This window comes from Desmodus rotundus, chromosome 6, assembly GCF_022682495.2.
Source record: "Desmodus rotundus isolate HL8 chromosome 6, HLdesRot8A.1, whole genome shotgun sequence".
NCBI classification, from domain to species: Eukaryota; Metazoa; Chordata; class Mammalia; order Chiroptera; family Phyllostomidae; genus Desmodus; species Desmodus rotundus.
This window is the reverse complement of record NC_071392.1, coordinates 116,620,995-116,642,780: the sequence shown is the minus strand read 5'-3', so window position 1 is coordinate 116,642,780 and position 21,786 is coordinate 116,620,995. Positions and strand designations below refer to the sequence as shown.

The window sequence follows — 21,786 nt, the reverse complement described above, 5'->3', positions numbered from 1 at the left end:
ACTGTCACTCACATCACTGTTCCTACTGGACCGCAGCCTAGTCCCAGGATGTCACCGACTCAATAATCCCAGTGCTGCAGGCCATGTATTAAGCAAAAGGTGAAACAGATCAGAAAGTGAAAGTGATTACACATCCCATTTCTCAGGCTATTACAGTTATAACCCATGTTGCTGCCAGGCCAGGCCGCTATTTTATTTTACTTGTTTAGGTGAGCCCTACCTAAAAAACGCCCATCTCCAAATCTGAATGTGTACTTTAGTGCTCAGTTTGAATGCCCACCTACTAACCTTGCCGGACCTCCCAGGACCCCCCGTTCGGAGCAGCCGAGGCTCTGGTCTTACAATTTACCGAGGTGACCGCACTGGAGGAGGGGGAACGGTCAGACTTTTAGGGACTACCAAACACTGGTTCTGAAATGACACTAATTCCTAGAGACCCTAAATGTCACTTGGGCTCACCAGTCCGAGTAGGGGCTCCTGGGGGGTCAGGGGGCCCGTGGAGCTTTGGCTCAGCTCTATATCTCAGTGGGCCCAGTGGGTCCCCGAGCCAGCCTGAGGTGATTTCCCAGGTTTCAGGATCTATAATTGGAATAGACACATGCAGCAACTAGTAGAATCCCCAAAAGAAATTTACAGTTTTTTGAACTGATAGGAGGGGAAAAAAAAAAACCTTTACTTAAGGTCTAAAATTCCCTTGTTTGGTATAATTTGACAGTTCTGTAAGATTAAAGAGAGTTAAAAATCTGGCTTCCCAGAGGGGAGAAAACAGTAACAGTGTTACTTGGAGGTGGGAAGGAGGTGAGGCAGATTAACCTTTGAGAGCCCCATGGGTTCCGGGCACTATTTTAAAGGCCCATTACGTGCACTGTCTGCTCTCACCGGACACTCTTTTAGAGGTGGGAAAACTAACAGAAAGGTTAAGCAACTTGCCCAAGACCACTGCCATGAATGAATGGTACCACAGGACATGAGCCTCTGCAGCCAAGCCTCTTGCACGAGACCGTGCTCTCTCCCAGGTCCCAGGGGCCAAGAAATGCACTTCGCTTCAAGAGAGGCAGACCCACCTTCAGGACGGTTTTATTACCTTTCCCCCAAGTCCAATAGCCAGGAGACCATGAAATGAACTCTGTACTTCAAACGTATCCTATGCCAAAGCGGGGAAAAAGCAAACAAAACAAAACATATCCTACGCCAAACTTTGTGGGGAGAAAGAGGAAACTGGGAGTGGGGAATCAAGCAGGTGTCTCACAAGGATGAGATCTCATTACTCATGGGAATAATAAATGTTGAAGTCTCCCCAAAACGTGGCCACCTCTATCTAGAAGCGTGAGGCCAGCACACTCAGCGTAAGAGTAAGTCAGTATGAGGTGTAGAAAGGCAGGCACCTCCGGGAAAGGGATAAAAAATACCCAGGATTTTATAAGCCTGTGCCCAAGTTTCCTCCAGAAGTTAGATTTCCATGCTCCAGTACATTCCACCAAAACACTTCCTGAGAACACAGTGCTTGTCAGATACCAGAGATGCAATGACTTAAGAGGTGGTCCCTGCCTTATAAAGGTCTGTGGCATTAAAGTATAGCGACTACAGCTTTGAGAACAACCAGCAGGGCTTCGTGCTACCTGAGGAGCAGAGGAAGGAGGTGAGGATGAGGAAAGGCAGGCTGAGCATCATGGTGAGCATGTTCCTTGAGCTGTGTCTCCCAGGATGAAGGAAGAGGGTGAGCACAAAGTACAGTGGGGTGTGAGCTTCCAGCAAAGGACCGAAGTCATGTGGGGTGATCACAGGGCAGATGCAGACAGAGAGAGGCGGAAATGAGGCTGGAGATGAGGAAGCTGGAGTCAGGTCTCCAGAAACGGTGTCTGGCAGACTAAAGGATTGAAAGTACAACTCTAAGAAACTGGAAGCAACTAAAGCTCTCAATCTATTTTAGAAAGATATACTGCTTATTGAACCTAAGTCATCGATTTTAAGACATAACCATTTAAGTAAGATCTACAGGCTGCTGACGATACCCCAGTATGCCATTGACTAAGCTGAGTTCTGACTTCAGAGCCGTTTTGTGAAAAGAGCATGTCTGAGAATTGAGGAAACAAGAGCCCTCTGGAAGCATGAGGAGTTGGAGATGGAAGACTGACCGGTGGCCAAGAGACTCACCAGGAGGTTTAGAAAGCCAAAGAAAGTGTGGACTGGCAAGGGACGGAGAGGGAAGGGGATGGGAGGAAGAGGTCTTGGAGGGTTAGAATCAACAGAACTTAGTATCTTATCACATGTTCTGTGTAACAGGAAGAATCCAGAGAGTACTCCAGCCAGTACCTCTTCTTACTCCAAACCCGTCTAATTAGATGATAATTATATCCCCTTTCGCAGATGAGGAAATTGAGCCTCAGATGATTAAATAACTTGCTTATGGCCAGCTAGGGGCAGGTCCCAGAGTCCCCATAGCCTGGATTCCTAACTGTGATGCTCCGATATTGCCTCTGAGTGCCAGCAGCAGAATATAACACCGAGATGTTTTATTTCCACTCTGTCCTAAGCTCCTTAAGTGCACTCTTATGTACAGGATGCCCCCACGGAGTTTAATGTTCATTCAGCCCCCAGTGCTGATGGTCCAGCCACACAGCGATCAGATCCATTTTTCAGTAGAAGACTAATCACGATGTTGATTTAAATATGCTGAGATGCTAGTTCAGGGATACGTATCACAAATCTCAAAAATGCTCACTCCGTTTGACATAAAAATCCCCCTCCAGCAAATTATTCTAAGTGAAGAGCACCAAAAAGACAAAAAGCAAAAACAAAGAACCTCACCACCAACAGCAACCAAAAAGGAGCACCAAGCACCAAAAAATAGCCAGAACTGGTATTCCATAGGGCACAATGAAAGTGAAGAGTTGGAGACAACTGTCCAAGAGTAGCTAACAGTTAATTTTATGATTACTACTTCGTTGAATGCTTTAAAAGGCCACATTTTACTTCAACAAAATTTATTCAAGTTAAAAAACTACTTCATAAGCATGTTTAATGTGAAGTTTAAAAAAATATACAAAATTACACTGCCAAAGAAAAAGAACTATAAAGGAAACTAGAAAAATGAAGTTTGAACGGGTTGACTATAGCCATCCCTGTTTTTGATTAGTTGTAAGAGTGTACAGTAATGTATTTTAAAGTGGCTCAGCTGAAGATCAGCACCGAGAAGCTGCTGAAGACGAGGACCCAACTCCGCATGTCGTCCCGGGGAAAAGATGAGCGCACAGACCAGGCACTGGGCCCCGTCCCAAGCGACCCTGGGCTGTCACCACAAGAGGCTGGGTGCAGTGTCAACACAGCAGGGTGTGTTCAAAGCACTTCCTAAGATTAGTCAAATGTCATTGTGCACTAGAGAATGGACCCCTAAGGGCCACTGCCAGGGCCACACACAATGTTCTACAGAAGCCAAGTGGCCAGTTCTGAATCTGCAGGCCGAGCAGAAAGGATAGGGAGACAGCCAGGCCTGGGGCCAACACCATCCCCACTCTTCCACCTCCAGGGCTATGTGGCCCTGGGCAAATGTCTTAAGACCCTATGAATCTGCTTCATTTTCCATAAACTGGGAAGAGACACCTACCTCACTGGGCTGGTGTCAGGCCTGACTGTGACACAGGAAGCATCCCGCACAGTACCTGAGTACCACAGCAGGCCCCTACTGAGTGCTGACTATGGCAGTGTGTCTAGACACCACTGGCAGCTGTCCAATCTGGTCAGAAGACAGCATGTCAAGAACAAGGAAACCACACGGTCCATCCGGATGCAAACCTGGAGCCTGACCCTTCACCAGGGTGGTCCAAGCCAAGTCGTTTGATCTCGATGGATCTTTATTTTCTCACGCGTAAGAGCAGGTTACAGAAACACCAACTTAAAGTGGAGAGGATTAAATGAGAGAATGAATATGAAAATACTACGAAAGGTTAGCTATTCATACTTGAACATTCCAGGGATCCTGTCAAAAATGCAGCTTCCACCAGCCAGGCCGAGTGGGGAGTAGCCCATGGCCGTCCTGGCTCATTTCTCTCTCCATATGCAGTGGGCCTTCCCACATACCTGGGCCTTACCTCTCTCGTCAAGACCACTTCTGATTCACCTACTTATAGTTCATCCTCCCCTGACCTAAACTTAGTCCACATTCCTTGAAGCTGTTTCCCCCAGCGCACCTCTCACAGGTGGCAGTGAAGTACCATCTGGTGTGATGTGTCTGTCCGTCTCCTCCAGCAGACGGAGGGTGCCCAGAATGGAAGGGATGTCCCTGGGCTCCCCACAGTGCACCTCACGTATAGCACTCAACTGGGTGGAATGAACTGAGGTGAGAATTGTGAGCTAGAGGCTTAAAAAAGAGAAGAAAGTTCTAGAATAGGGAATGCAGTGTATGTAAATTAAAGACACCCAAATCTGAAAATCACTAAGCAGGGCTCCTCGCCCTAAGGACACCAAAGGCCAAATTTGAGCTGAAAATAAACTGATGTCTACTAGGAAGCTAAGCTCTCCTTGAGAGTTTACGCTATAAGAAGCCCTACCCAAATGCAACGCCAATTAACCGCAACTTGCAATTACGGAAGGGCTGTTGGCACCTAGAATCCCCAATGAACACAGAAAGCAAGCAGTTGTTCGCAGGAGAGAAGTCTGCTGGCTGTCCCAAGACATGCAAGAGCAGATCAGGAAGGAGGTAAAGGGTCCCTGGCAGCTGAGACATTTAGTGAAGGCACCAAGAGAAATCAGCAGTGCCACAAATGCTGGTTAATGTATAATTAAAAATAAATAGTAGCCATCAGTGTCTGTGTAAAATATAATTATGCTCACTTAACAAGCCAGAAAAACAGAACCACTCAGAACCTAAGCCCCCTGTCCCAGGAGTGCAGCACAGCTGTTAAGGAACTTGGACTCAATCTAGAAAGCCTGGGCTTGGATCCTGGCTGGGCTGGCATCCTCACCCCAGGCAGTTTTATCAGCCTCAGTGCCTCAGCCGTCTCACCTGTGACACAGGGCTAATTACAGCCCTGACTTCCAAAGCTTTTGAGGACTGAGTCAGTTAACAGGTACAGAACCTTTAGAACAGACCTGGCACTTTGCAATCAGTAAGTTTTAGATCTTATTAGCAGGGTGACGCTGGAACTGAGACCTCCTGACTCCAAGTCAATACCAGTGTTCCATTGTCTCCCATTAATTTCCAAGGCCCCTAATGCCACCTTTTATCTATGTCACTATCACCATAGCCAAAAAAAATCGCCACCTAGTCCTCTGCCTTTACCTGGGGGATTGCTGAACTCTGAGGCAGAGCATTCAGAGCTGCTTTCGAGAGGCCTGCGCAGGGGTGGCCCAGTGCTGAGACTAAGGTTTCCCTAGGCATTCAAGGGGCTGGGGGCAGTCTGCTGGCTGACAACCAACCCACTGCTAAGACCCTCACTACTCCACGCTCAGCTTACCAAGTCTACCTCCTTCCCTGTTTCCCCTTGCCTCTACACTCCCAGAGGGAACCTCTACTGTTCTCTAGAACCCCTATCACTGGTGACCCTGTGCTGTGGTCATGTGGGCGCATCTCTTCTGCCCAAATGACAAACCTTTGGTTGTCATTCAGCGTCTGGCTCACAGTTGTCACTGGGCATTGGTAAAGACAAGACTGTCCCCCAAGGGCCCAGATTCCCACCCATGTCAAGCCACCTAAAGGTAACTTGAGAACAACAAACATCAAGTAACTGGTAAAAGCAGATCTAGTGTTTGCCAAGTTCAGTAAGCTAGGTTCCCGGCTCTCCAGGTTGGTTTCACGAGCCACGAGTTTGTCCTGGTTTAGTTTGTTCGTTTGTTTGGTCCTTAGGACCAGTGTGCACTTTAGAGGGCACTAGAAATTCTGAATCTGACAATGAGCTCAGGCTCGTCTGCTATCTCCTAAGAGGCAGCGATCTTGAACTTAGTTTTAGGTGCTGTCAGGACAGGGTCCTTTAGCAATGGAAACAAGGAGGCAAAAATGACCTGTTGATGCCTTAACTCCTTTTTGCAACAAGGACTTCAAGTTCAATAGACACCAACTCATCAACCAAATAATTCACAGGATTGCTGATCCGGTTTTAAAAAACCTGGGAGGCTGGTTTGAATGCCACCACTAACTAACTCCTCTGGGGCAAGTCCTGTGCCTCGTACGGGCTTCCGCTGCCTTCCCTGCGAAACTGAGGGCCAGACATCTAAGACCCCTACTGACTCTGACGCTCCTGCTGTCCAGGTAATGCTCGGGTAGGGCTGGTCTGGTGTGTTCAGAGAGAATGAAAGGACAGAGACAGATGTCTGCTAAATGCAGGTGCAGAAGACCAAGATCTGCACTAAGAAGTTTCCCTTTTCTTTTGGATATTGGACTATTTATATGTCAAATAATTTGTTAAATCTATAAAAATGCCTTCTGAGTATTCACTACAGAGTTGCTGCTGATGGGGGGGAAAATGCTATTTCCTATTTGGCCCAACTGTGAAATAAATTATTCCACCTTCTGTCTTCCCTACCTAACCACAGGTCGTAAACTACCTTCTTTCAAGCCCACCTCCTCTGCCAACTTCTGATTCTCATTCCTGTTAATTCAGTACAAAGCCCTTGTTAATGGGCCAATTTGCTTTTTCCTCCTGTGACCTTGATTAGCACTTCAGTCTTCTATAGGTCCTCAAACTTTTCAAATTAAGCTCCTCCGGGGCATGCCCAGACCTCTCATTAACCACAGCGAGAAGACAGTCTGAGACTAAAGTGAGGAGCTTGTAAAATACAGGACAGCTAAAGAATTAAAGAACCCTATTGGGCTTCAGTAAAAGTGTAGGCATACCTCATTTTATCGCGTTTCACAGATTTTCCTCTTTTTTTTAAACCAACTGAAGACCCTCCACTAGCAAAAAGATTATGACTGATTTTATTGTGGGGTCTGGACCCAAACCTGTAGTATCTCCAAGGTGTGCCTGTAGGGGGATTTGGTTCAATTGAGACTGTAAAGCAGATTAACACTTTTTGGTCTGCTTCAAAATTATCCTAAATTGCCGGAGGCTGGGTAAAGGTGGCTGCAAAGGATCTATTTAATGATAGAGCTGAACCAGATTATCTCTAACATTCCTTCCAGCTCTCACATTTCCGAATGGTATCAGTATGCTGTCAAGTCAGCATCCCAGGGAGGATTAAGACTGCTAAACTTTGGAAGCTGAAGCCAAGAAAAAGGAGTAATTTAGATCTTTGTTCTCTACTTTAATATCAATAGCAATCCCCCCCCATGCCTATCTACCACTTTCTAAAGTAACACTTGACACATACATTTCAATGTTAGTTTCATAAGCAGAGCACTAAAGACTAAATCCATCACCTCCACCTCCCCAGCCCAGAACATTGCCTGACCCCTAACAGCGGGTGAAATATTCAAAACTCTAAACTACTGAGAGGGACATATTAAAGTATGTGACCTAAAGCAAAACCTTTCCTTTCTCTAGGCCTGTTTTAGTGCACAAAGGCAGGCAGAATATACCAGTGTTTCTGTCAACTTGGTGTCCTGATAACACAGGAAATAGGATGTGTTCCACGGTCAGACCAGTCCGGGAAACTTGAACTGTGAATCTCAAAGGAGATGACGGTAGAAGATTCGGAACACAGCCTGCATCACTGGCACTTCCAGGCGGCACGGCCACCAGGACATTGGTGCCCTGGTCTTCGGGATAAAGCAATGCCCCCCACAGGCTTGAAACTACTCGCCCCAAGTCTCATGCAGTCAGTTTAGACAAGCCAGGACTAAAGTTGAGTCTAACTCCAAAGCCTACTGTTTCCTGTGGAGCTGGAACAAATTCCACAGGTGGGGAGAGTTTAACAGTATTGCTGACTGTTGAACAACAAGGGCTAGAACTGCGCGGGCCCACTTATACACTGATTTTTTTCAATACCTACTGTAGACGTTCTTTTCCTTCCTTATGATTTTCTTAACATTTTTCCTCTAGTTTAATTTATTGTAAGCATACAGTATTTAATACATATAACATACAAAATACACTTTAAGTGACTGTTTACGCTATCAGTAGGGCTTCCAGTCAACAGCAGGCTATTAGTAGTTAAGTTTGGGGAGAGTCAAAAGTTATACACAGATTTTCGGCTGTGTATGGGGGGCAGGTGAGGTCAGCGCCCCTAACCCTGCGTTGTTCAAGGGTCAACTGTATTTGTATGTAGGGAGAGAAAAAACTTCAAACCCAGGTTGTAGTTTCAAGACTGGCATCAATGAACTGAGGAGGGCAGGAGGGGATTGCTTGGCAAAGCAGATTCCCACATCCCAAGGCAGTGAGGCACACTGAAGTCCAGACCACTCATTAACCACAGTGGAGGTCAGCGGAGGGCAGTCTGAGAAAGAAGTGAAGAGCTTGTAAAATACAGGTGAGCTAAAAAAAAAAAAAAAAGCCCCACCAGAAAGTCTTTTCAAAACAAAACACTGGGGGGAGGGTGGGCTTTTCAGGAGAGATGGGGCAGGGGTGGGCACAAGAAGCAAAAGTCTATTTTGAAAACGGACCCCAGGTAATATTCATCATGTTCCTCAACTCACTCTCGAACCCTGACTTGCAGTGGGACAGGGAGTTCTCTTAGGCTGCGTCTGTAGGCTCTTAAAGTCAGGGGAAAGCTCCAAACAAGATGCCCTATCCAACTCCACCTCAAATCCTACCCACTCTTAAAGCTCAGCTCTAGTTCATCCGGGGGTAGGGAAGGCACCATTGCCCATTCCAAAGGACCTAGGCCTTGAATCAAGACAAATCTGGGTTCATAGCACTTGATCTATAAAAAGTGTAAAGAAACCAGGAGTACAACGCAACTTCCTTTATAAGCTGATTAACCTTCAGCGACTTATATTTGTTCACGTTTAATTAATCCTTCATTTCTCCATTTACAGAGGAGAGGTAATAATTTTAAAATTATTACCTGTAGTCACTTCTGGAAGACATCTAAGACATAGTTGGGACTCAAGATTAGTAGCCTCTCCCCTGAAGAAGTCTGCTTGGACCCTCCTAGCCCACCGGTCCCCTCCTCTCTGAACAAATCCTTGGCTTCGTTCAGCAGGTACAAAATACGTGAGACCTGAGGACTCAGGATGAACACACTCCCTCACTGCAGTGAGAACTGGGAAACTAGGATTAGACGTCCCAAGGACTGCAAAGCCCCCTGGGCTCAGGGAGTCCCGTCTCTACCATAAACAAAACCACTTCCATGCCACCTCAGAGGATTAAGAGAGAGATAAAGAATGTAAAGTGGATGAAAAAGATGTTAGGTATTGTTATGTGACAGCTCTGGGCCCACCTGTGGGGTTATTATTCTGCAGGCCCCAGAACACGCAGCCAGAAAACCGACAGTTTGCTTGACTGCCCCGGGATGAAGCGCTGGTGGTCTCAGGAGAAAAGACAAGGAAGCAAGAGTTTGGCGGGTGGAGTTGGGGGAGGGGGCTGGGAGGATATTTGGAACCAGACAGGGAGGAAGAGCGGGTAAGTCCAGTAAAGTTTTTTTTTTTCCTTTTTGTTTGCTTTGGGAGGGAAAGGGAAGAGGCCCTAGAGAGTGAGGGGGCTTCCACCAACCCTGAACCCAACCCCCTCCTCTCCTCGACCGATTTTAGTTCATAATAATGGCTCACACATATCGAGCAATTAATAAGACAATAGTTAGAATTTAGCGAGCGCTTGTTATGAAAATACCTGGGAACGTCTGTGCTAAGGACTCACTCTGGGTCCAAAGCTGAGACGAGGGCCCCAATGACTGGGCCCCGGAAAGGAGGGTGTGTCTGGGCCCAAGATGACAGGACCAGGGCCTAGCGGTCCCGAGACCACTTTGGGCCGAGCCGTCCACAGCAGTGGGTCCAGCCAGGCCCTACGCGGGCGGGATGGCCCGCAGTGCTCCTACCTTTGAGCGAGGTCTCCACCAGGCGCAGGTAAAGCTGCGAGCTCTTGTTGCCGTGGCTCATGCGCTGGGCTAGCCCGTTGCGCTGCAGGACACACTCCTCAAACTGCACCACGTTCTGGTGGCGCCGCTTGAGGCTGGTCAGGGCCCAGAATTCCGCCAGGGCCAGCTCCACGTTTTCTGGGGCGTCGCAGCGGATCTTCTTGACCGCCACCCGGGCCCCGCTGCGCCCGGCCACTGCCTCGTAAACCACGCCGTAGCTGCCGCGCCCGATCTCCGCCAACAGGCTGTAGCGCGGCCGCGCGGACCCGCCGCCGCCTTCTGGCCGCCGCCGCGCCAGGAAGGCCTCACCGGGGGCCTCGGCCGCCACCGGATCCATGGCCTGGGCCGCAGCCGCCGGCCTCAGCTTCGCGCCGGGCGCCCGCGGCACTGGGCTTCGCCTTTTCCGCTCGGGGCTTTGTGTACCTCTGCGGGCGCCGTCCTCCTTCCCCGTTTCCATGGCTGCGGGCGGTGGACGGAGCAGCAACGGCGCTGCCCGGGCCCCCCCTGCCTCATCCCTCCGTCCAGCCCCGGGACGCGGACGAGCGGGGGCTTGGATTGTGATCTGCGGGGGAAAGAATCGGTTAAACGACCAGGCCGAGGCGGGGAGGCCTGGAGCGCAGGCCAGAGCGCCCCACCTCCTGCGGCCTCCGCGGCCCCTTTAAGACGAAAGCCACGGCTGCCGAAACATCCAGGGAGGGGAGGGGAAAGCGGGAAAGACGAAACCACAGACGGCGGCTCTGAGGGGAACCGGAAAGAAAAGCAACACCTCCAACACACCTTCCCAGTTAAATTATCGTACAGGACTTGTAAAAACAAGGGCTACCATTCTTCGCGATTTATCAAAATCGCCCTATGAAGCAATCTGCACTGTGGACGTCTTTTTTCCTGCCCGGGCCCTAAGTGGGATTCCCCCTCTCTGCGTCCCGCCTAGTGTTTTCCAGCGTGTAAACCGTCCATTGAATTAAGTCCGAGCGAAGCCCAGCGGACCGACCCAAGTCCCCGAGGGTGGCGTGTGGGAAGGGTTGGCTTCAAACCTCGGCGTGCCAGGGCGCGCCGAATCCGCGGCCCAGGTGCCCTCCCCGAGGGCCCGAAGCGGTGGGGGTAGGTCTAGCTTCGGCGCTTACTTTTACTCCGCAGGCCGCCCCCCACACCTACCTGGCCTGAGCCCCTCCACTTCCGGGCGATCGGTTTCTCCCCCGAAGCCTCGGTCTGGGGATGGTCGGCTCCCGGGTAGGGCAGCCTTCGGTACCGAGCAGCGCGAGCGGCCGTGGCCCGCGCCCGGCGTGTGCCGGAACTTGCCGCTTCACTGGACGTGGCAGCGGCGCGCGCGGGGCAGAACCCGGCGTCCAAGCACCCGCGGCTCTCCACGTGTTCGCGCCAGCTGATCCCTTTACATAACCTCTTTATATAAACCGCACCTCCCGCGGGCACTCGGGCCAGCGAGGGCTCCTGGTGGCCCATTCCCCGGAGGCCGACCGAGGACCGAATCTCCAGGGTTCTGCCAAGGCCGACGGAGCAGCCGCAGATCCGCCCAATCACAGGCGAGAACACCCGACCTACAAAAAGTAGGCGCCAAATTCCCACGAGCCGCTGCGGCCGCGAGTCTCCACCGCCGCCTGCGCACGGCCGCCTCCTCGCCTCCTCAGTGCTGAGTGAGGTGAACCGCGCTCAGTAGGTGCCCAATAAATACTGATTGGTTGACTGGATTATCGGGTTAATTGATTAAAAGCTCGTTCCTGGAAACCGCCCAGACTGGGTTGGAATTGACACCCTGCCTCCAATTAGCCCCTTGATCTTGCGTAAATCCTCTGCAAAATAGGTAGACAGCCTTACCTCCCAGGGTCGCATGGATTTAAAAAAAATACTTAGTTCATTGCTTTGTACCCCAGTGCCTAGTAAACGCCCAATATTTGTTCATTGCATCTACAGATACTTACTAAATTCCTAAGTGCTGGGCACCCTTCTACATCGCTGGGGAAAGAGCAGCGAACAAGTTTTTTTTTTGCCTTAGTTGAGGTTCGGTGCCACCGGGAGACAAATCCTGTAGGTCCCCTTGGGCATGCTAATAAACTCGTTTCCCCATTCCTCATCTGTAAGGTGGGAGGAACCGGAATTGTGGGATTCGCTGAGGTTACACAGTTAAAGCACTTAGAGCAGGGAAGGGAATACCGAACTTTGCACACAAGTTGGGTATAATTAAAAATACAGGATAACTTTCGACAATAAGTGGGATGGAGAAGGGAACTAGAGAGTGCCTGGGGGTTGGGGACAGGCCACTTCTGATAGTGTGGTCAGTTAACGACTGTTACTCTTTTTATATGTAAAATTGCAAGAATTTTACATATTCTTGAATATGTATAAATTGCAAGAATAGTGAAGAATTCTCATATACTTTTCAACCAGAATAACACTGTTCTATTTTGCTGCAATATCACCGTCGTGTTCTGTGTCTGTGTATAAGACAGGAATTTTGTTTTTTCCTTAATCATTTTAGCGTACGTTTCAGACCTACATCTTTCTCACCGTATACTCTGTGTGTATTTCCTGGGAACAAGGACATTCTCGTGCATAATCTCAGTACAACGATCAAAATCAAGGCCTGTGATAATGATACAATTCTTTTATTTAATATACCTTCCATATTTAAATTTTACTCATTGTTCCAATAACGTCCTTTCAGGTGTTCCCAAAGATCCACTTCGGGGTCACGGGTTGCATTTAGCTCCCTTTAATATGGAAAGGCACTTAGTTCCTTAGCCCTGCTTTGTCTTTCGTGACCTTGACATTTTGGAAAAGTACTGGAGAGTTGTTCTGTAGATGTCCCTAAATTTGGAGGTTTGATCTTTGCTCACAATTAGATTCAGTTTGTGTGCATTTTGTCACGGATACCACAGAAAGTCGTGTCCTAAGTGTATCCCAGTGGGAGGCCCGTGGCATTGGTTTTGGCCCATGGCAATACTGGGGATGTTAACTCTGATCATTGGATTAAGGTGGTGGCATTGGTTTTGGCCTGTGGCAATACTGGGGATGTTAACTCTGATCATTGGATTAAGGTGGTGGCATTGGTTTTGGCCCGTGGCAATACTGGGGATGTTAACTCTGATCATTGGATTAAGGTGGTGTCTGCCACGGTACTCCACAGAAAAGTTAATTTTTTTTCCTTTGTCACTTAGCATCTTGTAGGAAAATATTTTGAGACTATCATGTTCTTTACCAGAGACTTACCCATTGGTTTTAGCATTTATTGATGATTCTTGCCTGAATCAATTATTATTATTATTATAATGGTTGAAAAATGGTGATTGAAAGGCCTCTGTATTAGTCTGCTAGGGCTGCCATAACAAAATACCGCAGACGGGTGGCTTAACAGAAGTGAGTTCTCTCACAGTTCTGGGGGCTAGATGTCCCAGATCAAAGTGTTGGTGGGTTTGGTTTCTCCTCAGACCCAATCCTTGACTTTCCGGTGTCCTGCCTGCTGCCTGTCCTCACATGACCTTTCCTGGGATATCTTTTCCTCTTGAAGGACATCTTGAAAGACAAGTCATATTGGATTAGGAGCCCACCCTAATGGGCTCATTTTACCTTAATCTCTTTAAAGACCTTAACTCCAAGTATATTGCATTCGAAGGTACTGGAGGTTTGTGAATTCAACACGCAAATTTGGGTATAGGTGAGGTGGATGGGGACGGTCACAATTCAGTCTCAACAGTCTCCTTGGAATATGACATCCAAGCTCAGACCGAAGCCGGCCACGCTAAAACTTCTAGAAAGGCATTTCGGGAAGAGAGAACAAGTACAGAAACCGTGAGACAGGAACAGGATAGATGTGAAACTTCAGCCAGTTGGTGAGAGTGTAAAATTGTACAACCACTTTGGGGAAGAGTTGGGCAGTTTTTTATAAAACGACTATGGCCCAGCAATTCCGTACCTTGGTATTTACCCAGGAGAAATGAAAACTCATGTTCACAAATACACTTGCCTAACAATGGTTACTATGGCTTTTCCCATAAGAGTCCCAAACTGGAAACACTCCCATGTTTATCTACAATAAGTGGATAGAAATGAGTGGCTACCCACTTGTGGCATTCCCATCCTGTGAAATGCTGCTTGGGGCCGGGGAGGGGCTGGGGAGGAATCAAGCATCCGAACAACAACATGGATGAGTCCAAATAATTACGCTGAATGCAGTAAGCCAGGCATGGAAATGGACATTCTTGCAAACAATTCTTGAAAATGCAAACTAGTTTGTGGTGACACAGAGCACAGCAGCAGCTGGAGGCGGGAGTGAAGGGTGGGATGTGGAGGTATAGGAGGAAAGTTTTCGGGGGGACAGATATGTTCATTATCTTGCCATCACCTTGTGCTAATAGTTTCAAGGCTAGAACACTTCAAATGGTATATATTAGGTAGGTGCAGTTTGTGTACATTCATTTTACAGCTTCACCTCAAGAAAACTAAAAAAAAAAATGGGAGAGAAAGCGCACATGGGAGTCTGCTAGTACAAGGTCAAGCAGCACTGATCCGTGGTGGCGGAAATCATACTCGTGGTTGTCTTTGGGGTGAGAATTGACCACCAAGGGATACAAGGGGATTTTCTAGGTGATGGGATTTTATCGTATGCAGATTATACTGCAATAAACTTGATTGAAAAGGTGAAAAAGCAAAACCCTGCTGCCAGCGATGCCCGTCTCTTCACTTAGAGCTTCAAAAGACCAGAGGCTGCGCGTGCTCAGGTAGAGCTGGCCCAATTCTGCATCACTGGCCCTGAGCAAGGCCGGTGGAGTCTCTGTTCCTGTTAGTTTCCTGACTTGGAGTTTTAAGAGAGATTGGGTCTGAAGTCCTAGGAGGACCCAAGGCATATTACTTTTATTGTATGCTGTGAGAAGGACCGGGCTACTGCCACATTTGTTGATGGCTTGACCAATTTTTTTTATTTTTATTTTTCTTAAGTTCCAGCAGTAACCTATTTTTCTTACTATGGCTAATAGCCAACTTTTACTCAGGTTTTCCATCTGTCAGGCACAGAAGTGAACAAAAAATCCCCATGCCAACCCTGTGATGTAGTTACTATTGTTAGCTCCGTGGTACAGATGAAGAGACAGGGAGGTTACACAGCTGGGATTTGAACTGAGACCCCTCCCCGCCCCCAGGCTTTTCACACCTCCTTACCCAGCTTGGCCCTTCCCAAGAGAAGCATTTTCAACAAACCTGCCTACTTCCTATCCCTGGAGCCTCAGACGTGCTGAGCACGTGGCTGGAGCTCAATACTTAGTGACAGATGAAAAAGGGGAAGGGCGGCAACAGGTTTGAGGCCCTTTCCACAGTCCCCTGCCTTTGAGAGACCGACAGAGACAATAAGACCTAATGGAATTAATGTGATTCCAAATCACATTAGTTCTACGAAAGACAATAAAGCAGGTAAAGGGATAGCGAGGGACAGGGCTGTTTTAGAATGGCTGGTTTGGAAAACCAAGATAAGAAGGTAACCTTTGAGCAGGAGACCTGACCAGAAGTAAAAGAATCAGCCAAATGCAGATTTACTAGAAGAGCAGTTCACGTCTGGGAGGAAAGAGTAAGTGCAGAGGCCCTGAGCGAGGAGCCTGGGAGGAGGCCTGCATAGCTGGAGCAGAGGGAATGGGGAGGGGCGGTGGGACCTGAGGAAAGAGGTGGGGGCGTGGGGGACTGCCCCCCTGAGACGGGGACTTGTGGACCACGGTGGGGACTTGGGCTTTGCGCACCATTTGCAGTATTTCAAGCACTGTGGGCAGTGGTGTATTTGGAGAGAGCTGACGCTCAGGCAGGACGTTATTCTAAGGACTGTCAGAGAGGGAAGGCAGAGTGGCAACGCTCCTTCCCATCCTCAGGGGGTGAGGACAGCCTTGGGGGCGGTTCCACCGGAAAGCAGGGGGCTCGGGGCCGGGGAGGCAGGGAGGACTTTGGAAGGGTGGAAACTGGGAGAGGGGACAGCTCTGACGGGCAGAGTGAAAGGCGGGTGGGAAATGCGGAGGCAGGGCTGGAGGTGGCATGGGGCTATGGTGGGGAGTCGTGTGCAATGGCGGTTGTAGCAGGGGAGCTGAGAGTGGGCAGGGGTTAAGGGGAGAGAAGCTGGCACAGGGGTCTAAGAGGAGGACTTCAGAGGGCCATGGAGGTACTGAAGGACAGAAGCTTGAGGTAGGTGCCTCCAGGGGCCATCTCCAGGAACAACGAGCTTGTCATGCTGCCTGGCACCGTGCAGCTCATAACAACTACATGGGAGAGATGATTTGTCTCCATTTCATGAATGGGAAGATTGAGCCTTGGAAGCGACATCATGAACAGATGGAATGGCTGGGATTTGAACCCTGGCAGCCTTAGGTTTTTGTATCCAAGCTCTTAACCGTATGCAGATGTTCTAAAGCTTAAGGGCACATCGGCATCGTGCTGGAGGGCTGGTCAAAGCCCAGATCACTGGCCCTCCCCCCAGAGCAGCTAATCATAAGTCTTGGGTAGGGCTTGATAATTCACCTTTCTAACAAGGTCCCAGGTGAAAGCTGGTGTTGATGTTCCTGGCCCGGGGACCACACGTTGACAATATTACATTACACTGTACTGTGCTCGTGGAGTGAGCACAAAGCTGAGGCCATCAATTGTAGAGGACTGGAGTTCTAGCAGAGAATTTAGGGGAAAAGTGGCGCTATTACACAGAAAACTAAGCAAGTAAGACATGAGGTGGTAATTAAGGGCAAGACAACAAAAATAATTTATAAGAAAAGCATCGTAATCATCATAAACTATAACGCTGAGCTGGAAATAATATTACACTGCATTATAATGCAGAAACAATACATTGATTTAACCAAAAATTATGATACAATTATTTGGGGAAGATGAAGAGGGTGTTTGCGTCTCTGCGTGTAGACAGTAAAGACAGGAAAAGTAAATTCTTTTCTTCCGTAGCTGCAAGTTGATAGAAAAGTTCTAAACTTAGACTATCTGGAGGTGATGCTGTAATCAGGATTGAAGAGGTCACCACAGAATTAGTTACTGCTTCATGGGATGGGACTTGGGGTGGCACAGTATTTTTGTTAGAAGCTCAGGAGTAGTATTTAACTCGAAGTAGTAACTAATCTTAAACATTATGTATATTTATTACTAGGGTTAAGATTGCAATTAAAAGTAAAAGTGGGCGTGGGCTTTAGCCACTGCTGAAGCAGCCTGTCAGCTTGGTGGCGCTGTTCAGCTTCTGGCCACGACGTTCACCTGCTGTCCTGTGTTCCCTAAAAGCATCTGGAGGGTTACAAGTAACCGGCGCCCAAATCCCACAGTGGGGACACTGCACTAGAGACACTGCCCCCGGGAAGGCACAGGGAGGATCTCTTGTCCACTAAACGGGCGTCTGAGTCACAGAAAACAAAGATGGAAGCAAATACAGCCACCCTGTTTCAGATTTCGAAGGTTCTTCCTATCAGCCACCGAAAAGGCTCAGGAAGTCCAACATTTCTTCCTCTGCCATCTGGCAGTTGCATAAACATCCTTTGGCAGGCTATACGTGCATTAGAGAATTGGCTGCTAAGTTCATAGCAGTTGTTTGTGATTTTTGGAAAGATAAAGGAATACAATACAGAACTAGCGGGGCGAAGTCTTTAATTCTGTAACTACCGGGACATTCAGAATAAATGACTGGGGAACCTGGTTGAGCTGTACACAACCGAGAGGCGGCAGAATGCACTCATTGCTCAAAGCGTACAGCAATAGCGGCCTTTTAGGGAGGCAATTTGATCGCTCATCGTTTATTAGTATATTTTAAAATTAATTCGCTTTGGTCCAGCAATTCCATTTCTAAGATGTATCCTATAGAATACTCACCCAAGTGTGAAAAATATATGTGCAACAAGGATTTGGGTGGTCATTTGTAGCAGTAAAATATCAGAAATACTCAAGTGCCAGAGGCAGGGGATTAGTCACGTACCACCACACATATGAATGGTATATAAAAAAGAGGGAATTAGCTCTGCATGTACTACCACAGAACAAACTGGCACTATATATTCCTGCATAAAAAAGCAAAAGGAGGAAAGTGGAGACGACTGTACTTGAACAACAATAAATACATTTTTTAAAAAAGTAAACGTGAACTAGGATCTACGGTGTGACCTCAGTTTGTTTCAGTATTTATGCATAGTTGCTAACCTTACTTGAACTGTGTGTCTGTATTTTGAGCTGTCCTAAATACTCTATATGGACTAAATTTATTAGTCCAACAAGCCCATAGGGTAGGTTTTATTATTTTCTCCATCTTCTGTAGAAATTGAGGCACAGACGGGTTCCATGAATTTTTGAAGGCCATGCCGCCAAGAAGGTGGAGCTTGGGTTGCAGCGCAGGCATATTGGATTCCAAAGCCTGGGATCTTAAACCATCACTTGCTACAGCCTCTGTACTTAGTGACTCGTGTCTGTTTATGCACACGTAAAGGAAACGTTTGGGTAAATAAACTCTAGATGACAAGAAAAATTCTCTGTAGGTGATTCTTTCAACATTTTTGTATGATTTGAACTTTTTACGTATGTCCTTTTGGTATTAATGTTAAATACATTTTTGTAGATAGGAAAAAATAATAAAATTCAGTTAAGAAAATAACGTGCAATAATGCAGACTGCATCCCGTCACTCATTTGCTCAATGAGAGCTGATCCAGCTCCTACTGTTTGCCAGATCGGGGACCAAGACGAGGAAAACCCAGTGCGTGCCTCGGAGGAACTCGTTGAGGACACAAAGAAAGAAATGCCCAGTCCACAGTCTTTTCTGGCTCTGTTGCACTGTGATTTTACTTTAGCTTTGGGTTGGCCAGTGAAAAATGAGGCTGCACCATAGATATCAACACTCCAAGTGTTGCCTCTCTCAACTAATGGGAACCAGGTGCTGGGCCCTGAACATTAATTACACACTGTCTTTCTTTCTCTATGAAACTTACGGCTTCAACCAACATTTACTGGACTTTCGGCCCTATGTGTGAGCTGGGGATTCTGGGATGAGTAGGACAAGTTCCCTGCTGGCAAAATCTGGTATTGTCAAGAATGTCATGTTTATAAATAGTTAGAGTTCCCCATTGTTAAAAAAAACTCCTAACATTTAAAAGCACTTACCAGGCACTGGTTGATACACTTCTTACATACATGAATTTATTGAATTCTTAACCCTGTGATATATTATGATTTTCTCTCTTTTATCAATGAGGAAACTGTGGCACAGAGAGGTTAGGCAACTTGACCAAGATCACACAGCTCGGAAATATAAGATCAGGGAGTTTCAACCCCGTTAATTGCTTAGAGGAGTGCAGCTGAAGAGACCAGCTTGTGCTAGAACAATCACACTAAAAATAGTATTACCGACTGTAACAGTTACCCATCACGATCACATGGAGCTTTGTGAGTTTTAAGTGGCTGCACAGACTTGTCTCAGTATTAGGTGGGCCCAAATACAAAGGGACCCTCCTGTTTTTCACAATGAGAAGATTGCCAGAGGAAAAAAAAAGTTTGGGGGGACCAACTTAAATATACAGGGTCCAGCACAAATAACACCCCTCCGTTATTACAATATCATAAGCAAGTAATTCTGCAACATAACAACATCACACTGAAGCACACCATATGACATTTTAGGTGAAATGTTAGAATTAAAACTATAGATTATTACACCCATATTGTTGCCCTACTGGCCACACTCATGCAGGCGTTACTTCTGCCGCACCCAGTGTACATTCTCAAGGCTGTAGATGAAATAATCAAATGTCTGTAGAACATTTAATTTATTATTTTAGGTCTGCACATACTTTCAAGGGTATTAACACACTATTTAAATAATGTATTTAAAAATATACTATAAATAATATATTACTTCAGAAATACTAGGAGTTTTTTTCCACGCTTGCATTTTACAAAACAATTTTATCTCTTGTGTGCCTTTGATCTCAGTACTTTTATTGTCACTGGGGAAGGTTTCCGAATCATCTGACCCACCTCCTGGGTCACATAACTTCTACTTCTATTTAACTTGCTTGCAATCCGTCACTTTCTGAGCCTTTAGCCGGTGCTGTCACTGAAACATTTTACCCTCAAAGCCCCAGTTCACTCAGCCTTAGGACAGCATGGTCTTTCTTTTTGTCCTGTTGACTTATATTTGTGATCACAACGTCTTAACATTTTAACGCATTGCTTCTAAACCTCCTCTTTAGAAGGCTTGCATCTGTACAAGGGTTATGATGTCAACTCCCGGTACTATGACTACGTCTGTGTCAAATACTGTTTCTTTCTTTTAAAACCACTTCCTTCAGGTGACTTGGATTAATTGGTCTTTCACAGAAAAAATGCTTTGCTGTTTAAAGTAAAATAATTGAGAGAGTCTAGGGAACGTGGAAGATTCTGTGAGCTTTCCTAAGAACTTAAAGATAAGGCAACCCTTCCTTCTGACAGATACTTTTTTGGGAAAAACACCCTGCCTTCTATCTAGGTGTAGGCCACGTGTTAACCTCATCTGTTAAACGCGGCAGAGATGCCTGAACCAATCTGTGTGGTGGGCACTATCCTTCCTTAACACGTGAGTAAGCTGAGACTCAGAAGGAGAGGTGACTTGCTCCAGGTATCTAGCAAGTTGCAGATCTGGAATACATGTTGAATCCAAGTCTGTCTGGTCCTCTCACGCCCACCTCTCCCATTAAGGCACTGGGCAGTTTCTAAAGCAGCTTCCTAATATAGATTGCTGGCCCTGGCAAGAACGCAGGGCTGGTTGACAGAACACTAACACTAATTTATTATTCTTTTATTGCCTTATGCATGTAGCCATGTGCAATATTTCATAAAGAGAACGGCAAAGCAATTTGCAAATGTAAAACCCAGATGCTTAATTTTAATTTCTGGGTTTTTGCTTCAAATCCATTGCAAAAAAGGCAGGTTGTTGACACCATAAATAGACGCCTGGTATCTATTTATATAGGTCCTATTTATATAGGTCCCTGGAAGCTACTCTTAGGTCCTTAAGTGGTGTATCTGCTTACATTTGTTTTCTTCTTGAAAAGCAACCCTTTCAGCTATGAAGTGGAAGGAGTCAGGGGCCTTCCTTGGGAGTGCAAGGTCCCTTCCCCGACGGTGCTGCAGCTGCTTCCTCGGGGCTCCTGAGAGCTCACCGTGTGCATCCCTTCGCGGCTCTGCTCAGTGAAATCACCTTCGACAGCTTGGAACCAGCCCCACGGTGGGAGGATTGGAAATTGGCAAATCCTACAAATAAAGGTTCCTTCCATTTCCGCCCACCCTGCCCTTCTCCCAAATGATTTAACCTCCCTGTGCCTTGTGAGTAGTCAGAATACTTATCTTCTAGGTTATTGTGAAGATTTAGTGAGATAAGGCATGAAAAGCCCAAGGCACTCCTTCCACGTTTCGTTTTTTAAATAAGTAATGCATACGCAGGGTTGAAAAAAATCAATCAAGCAGAAAAGGTTAGAGTGAAATGTAAGTTTCATTCTCAGCCTGGACCTCCATTCCAATTCCCCTCCTGAAAGGCAGCCTGTTCCTCTGAATCCGTCCAGAGATGCACCCTGCATAGATAAGCATACGTACATGTATACACATGTCCGTGTATTCATAGCAGCCGATCACAATAGTGTCCACCCTTCACACATACAGGAGACACATACATATATTGATCTATATCTATTTATCATTATTCTAAACTGGCCTATATAGATCTTACCTGCCCTTTTTAAGGGCTGCCCATTATTCCATTTCTGGGACGCGACCGGCCCTCTATGGGTGATATTTAGGTGTTTCCCGTCTATTGCCAGTATGAACAATGCACATTGAATACCCT

The 21,786-nt window shown here is 47.0% G+C and overlaps 1 protein-coding gene across 1 annotated transcript in view; it reads right to left on the bottom strand.

Moving 5' to 3' along the window:
* The window catches only part of STK35 (serine/threonine kinase 35), a 42,358-nt gene extending 30,949 nt beyond the window's left edge, over window positions 1-11,409 (bottom strand). Inside the window, exons 1-2 of the mRNA XM_024559404.3 lie at window positions 11,104-11,409; window positions 9,910-10,510 (exon numbers count right to left, since the gene is read on the bottom strand). Of these exons, the coding sequence (XP_024415172.2) occupies window positions 9,910-10,510; window positions 11,104-11,409 (907 nt within the window). The remainder of the gene's footprint in view (window positions 1-9,909; window positions 10,511-11,103) is intronic.
* Window positions 11,410-21,786: the final 10,377 nt, after the last annotated feature.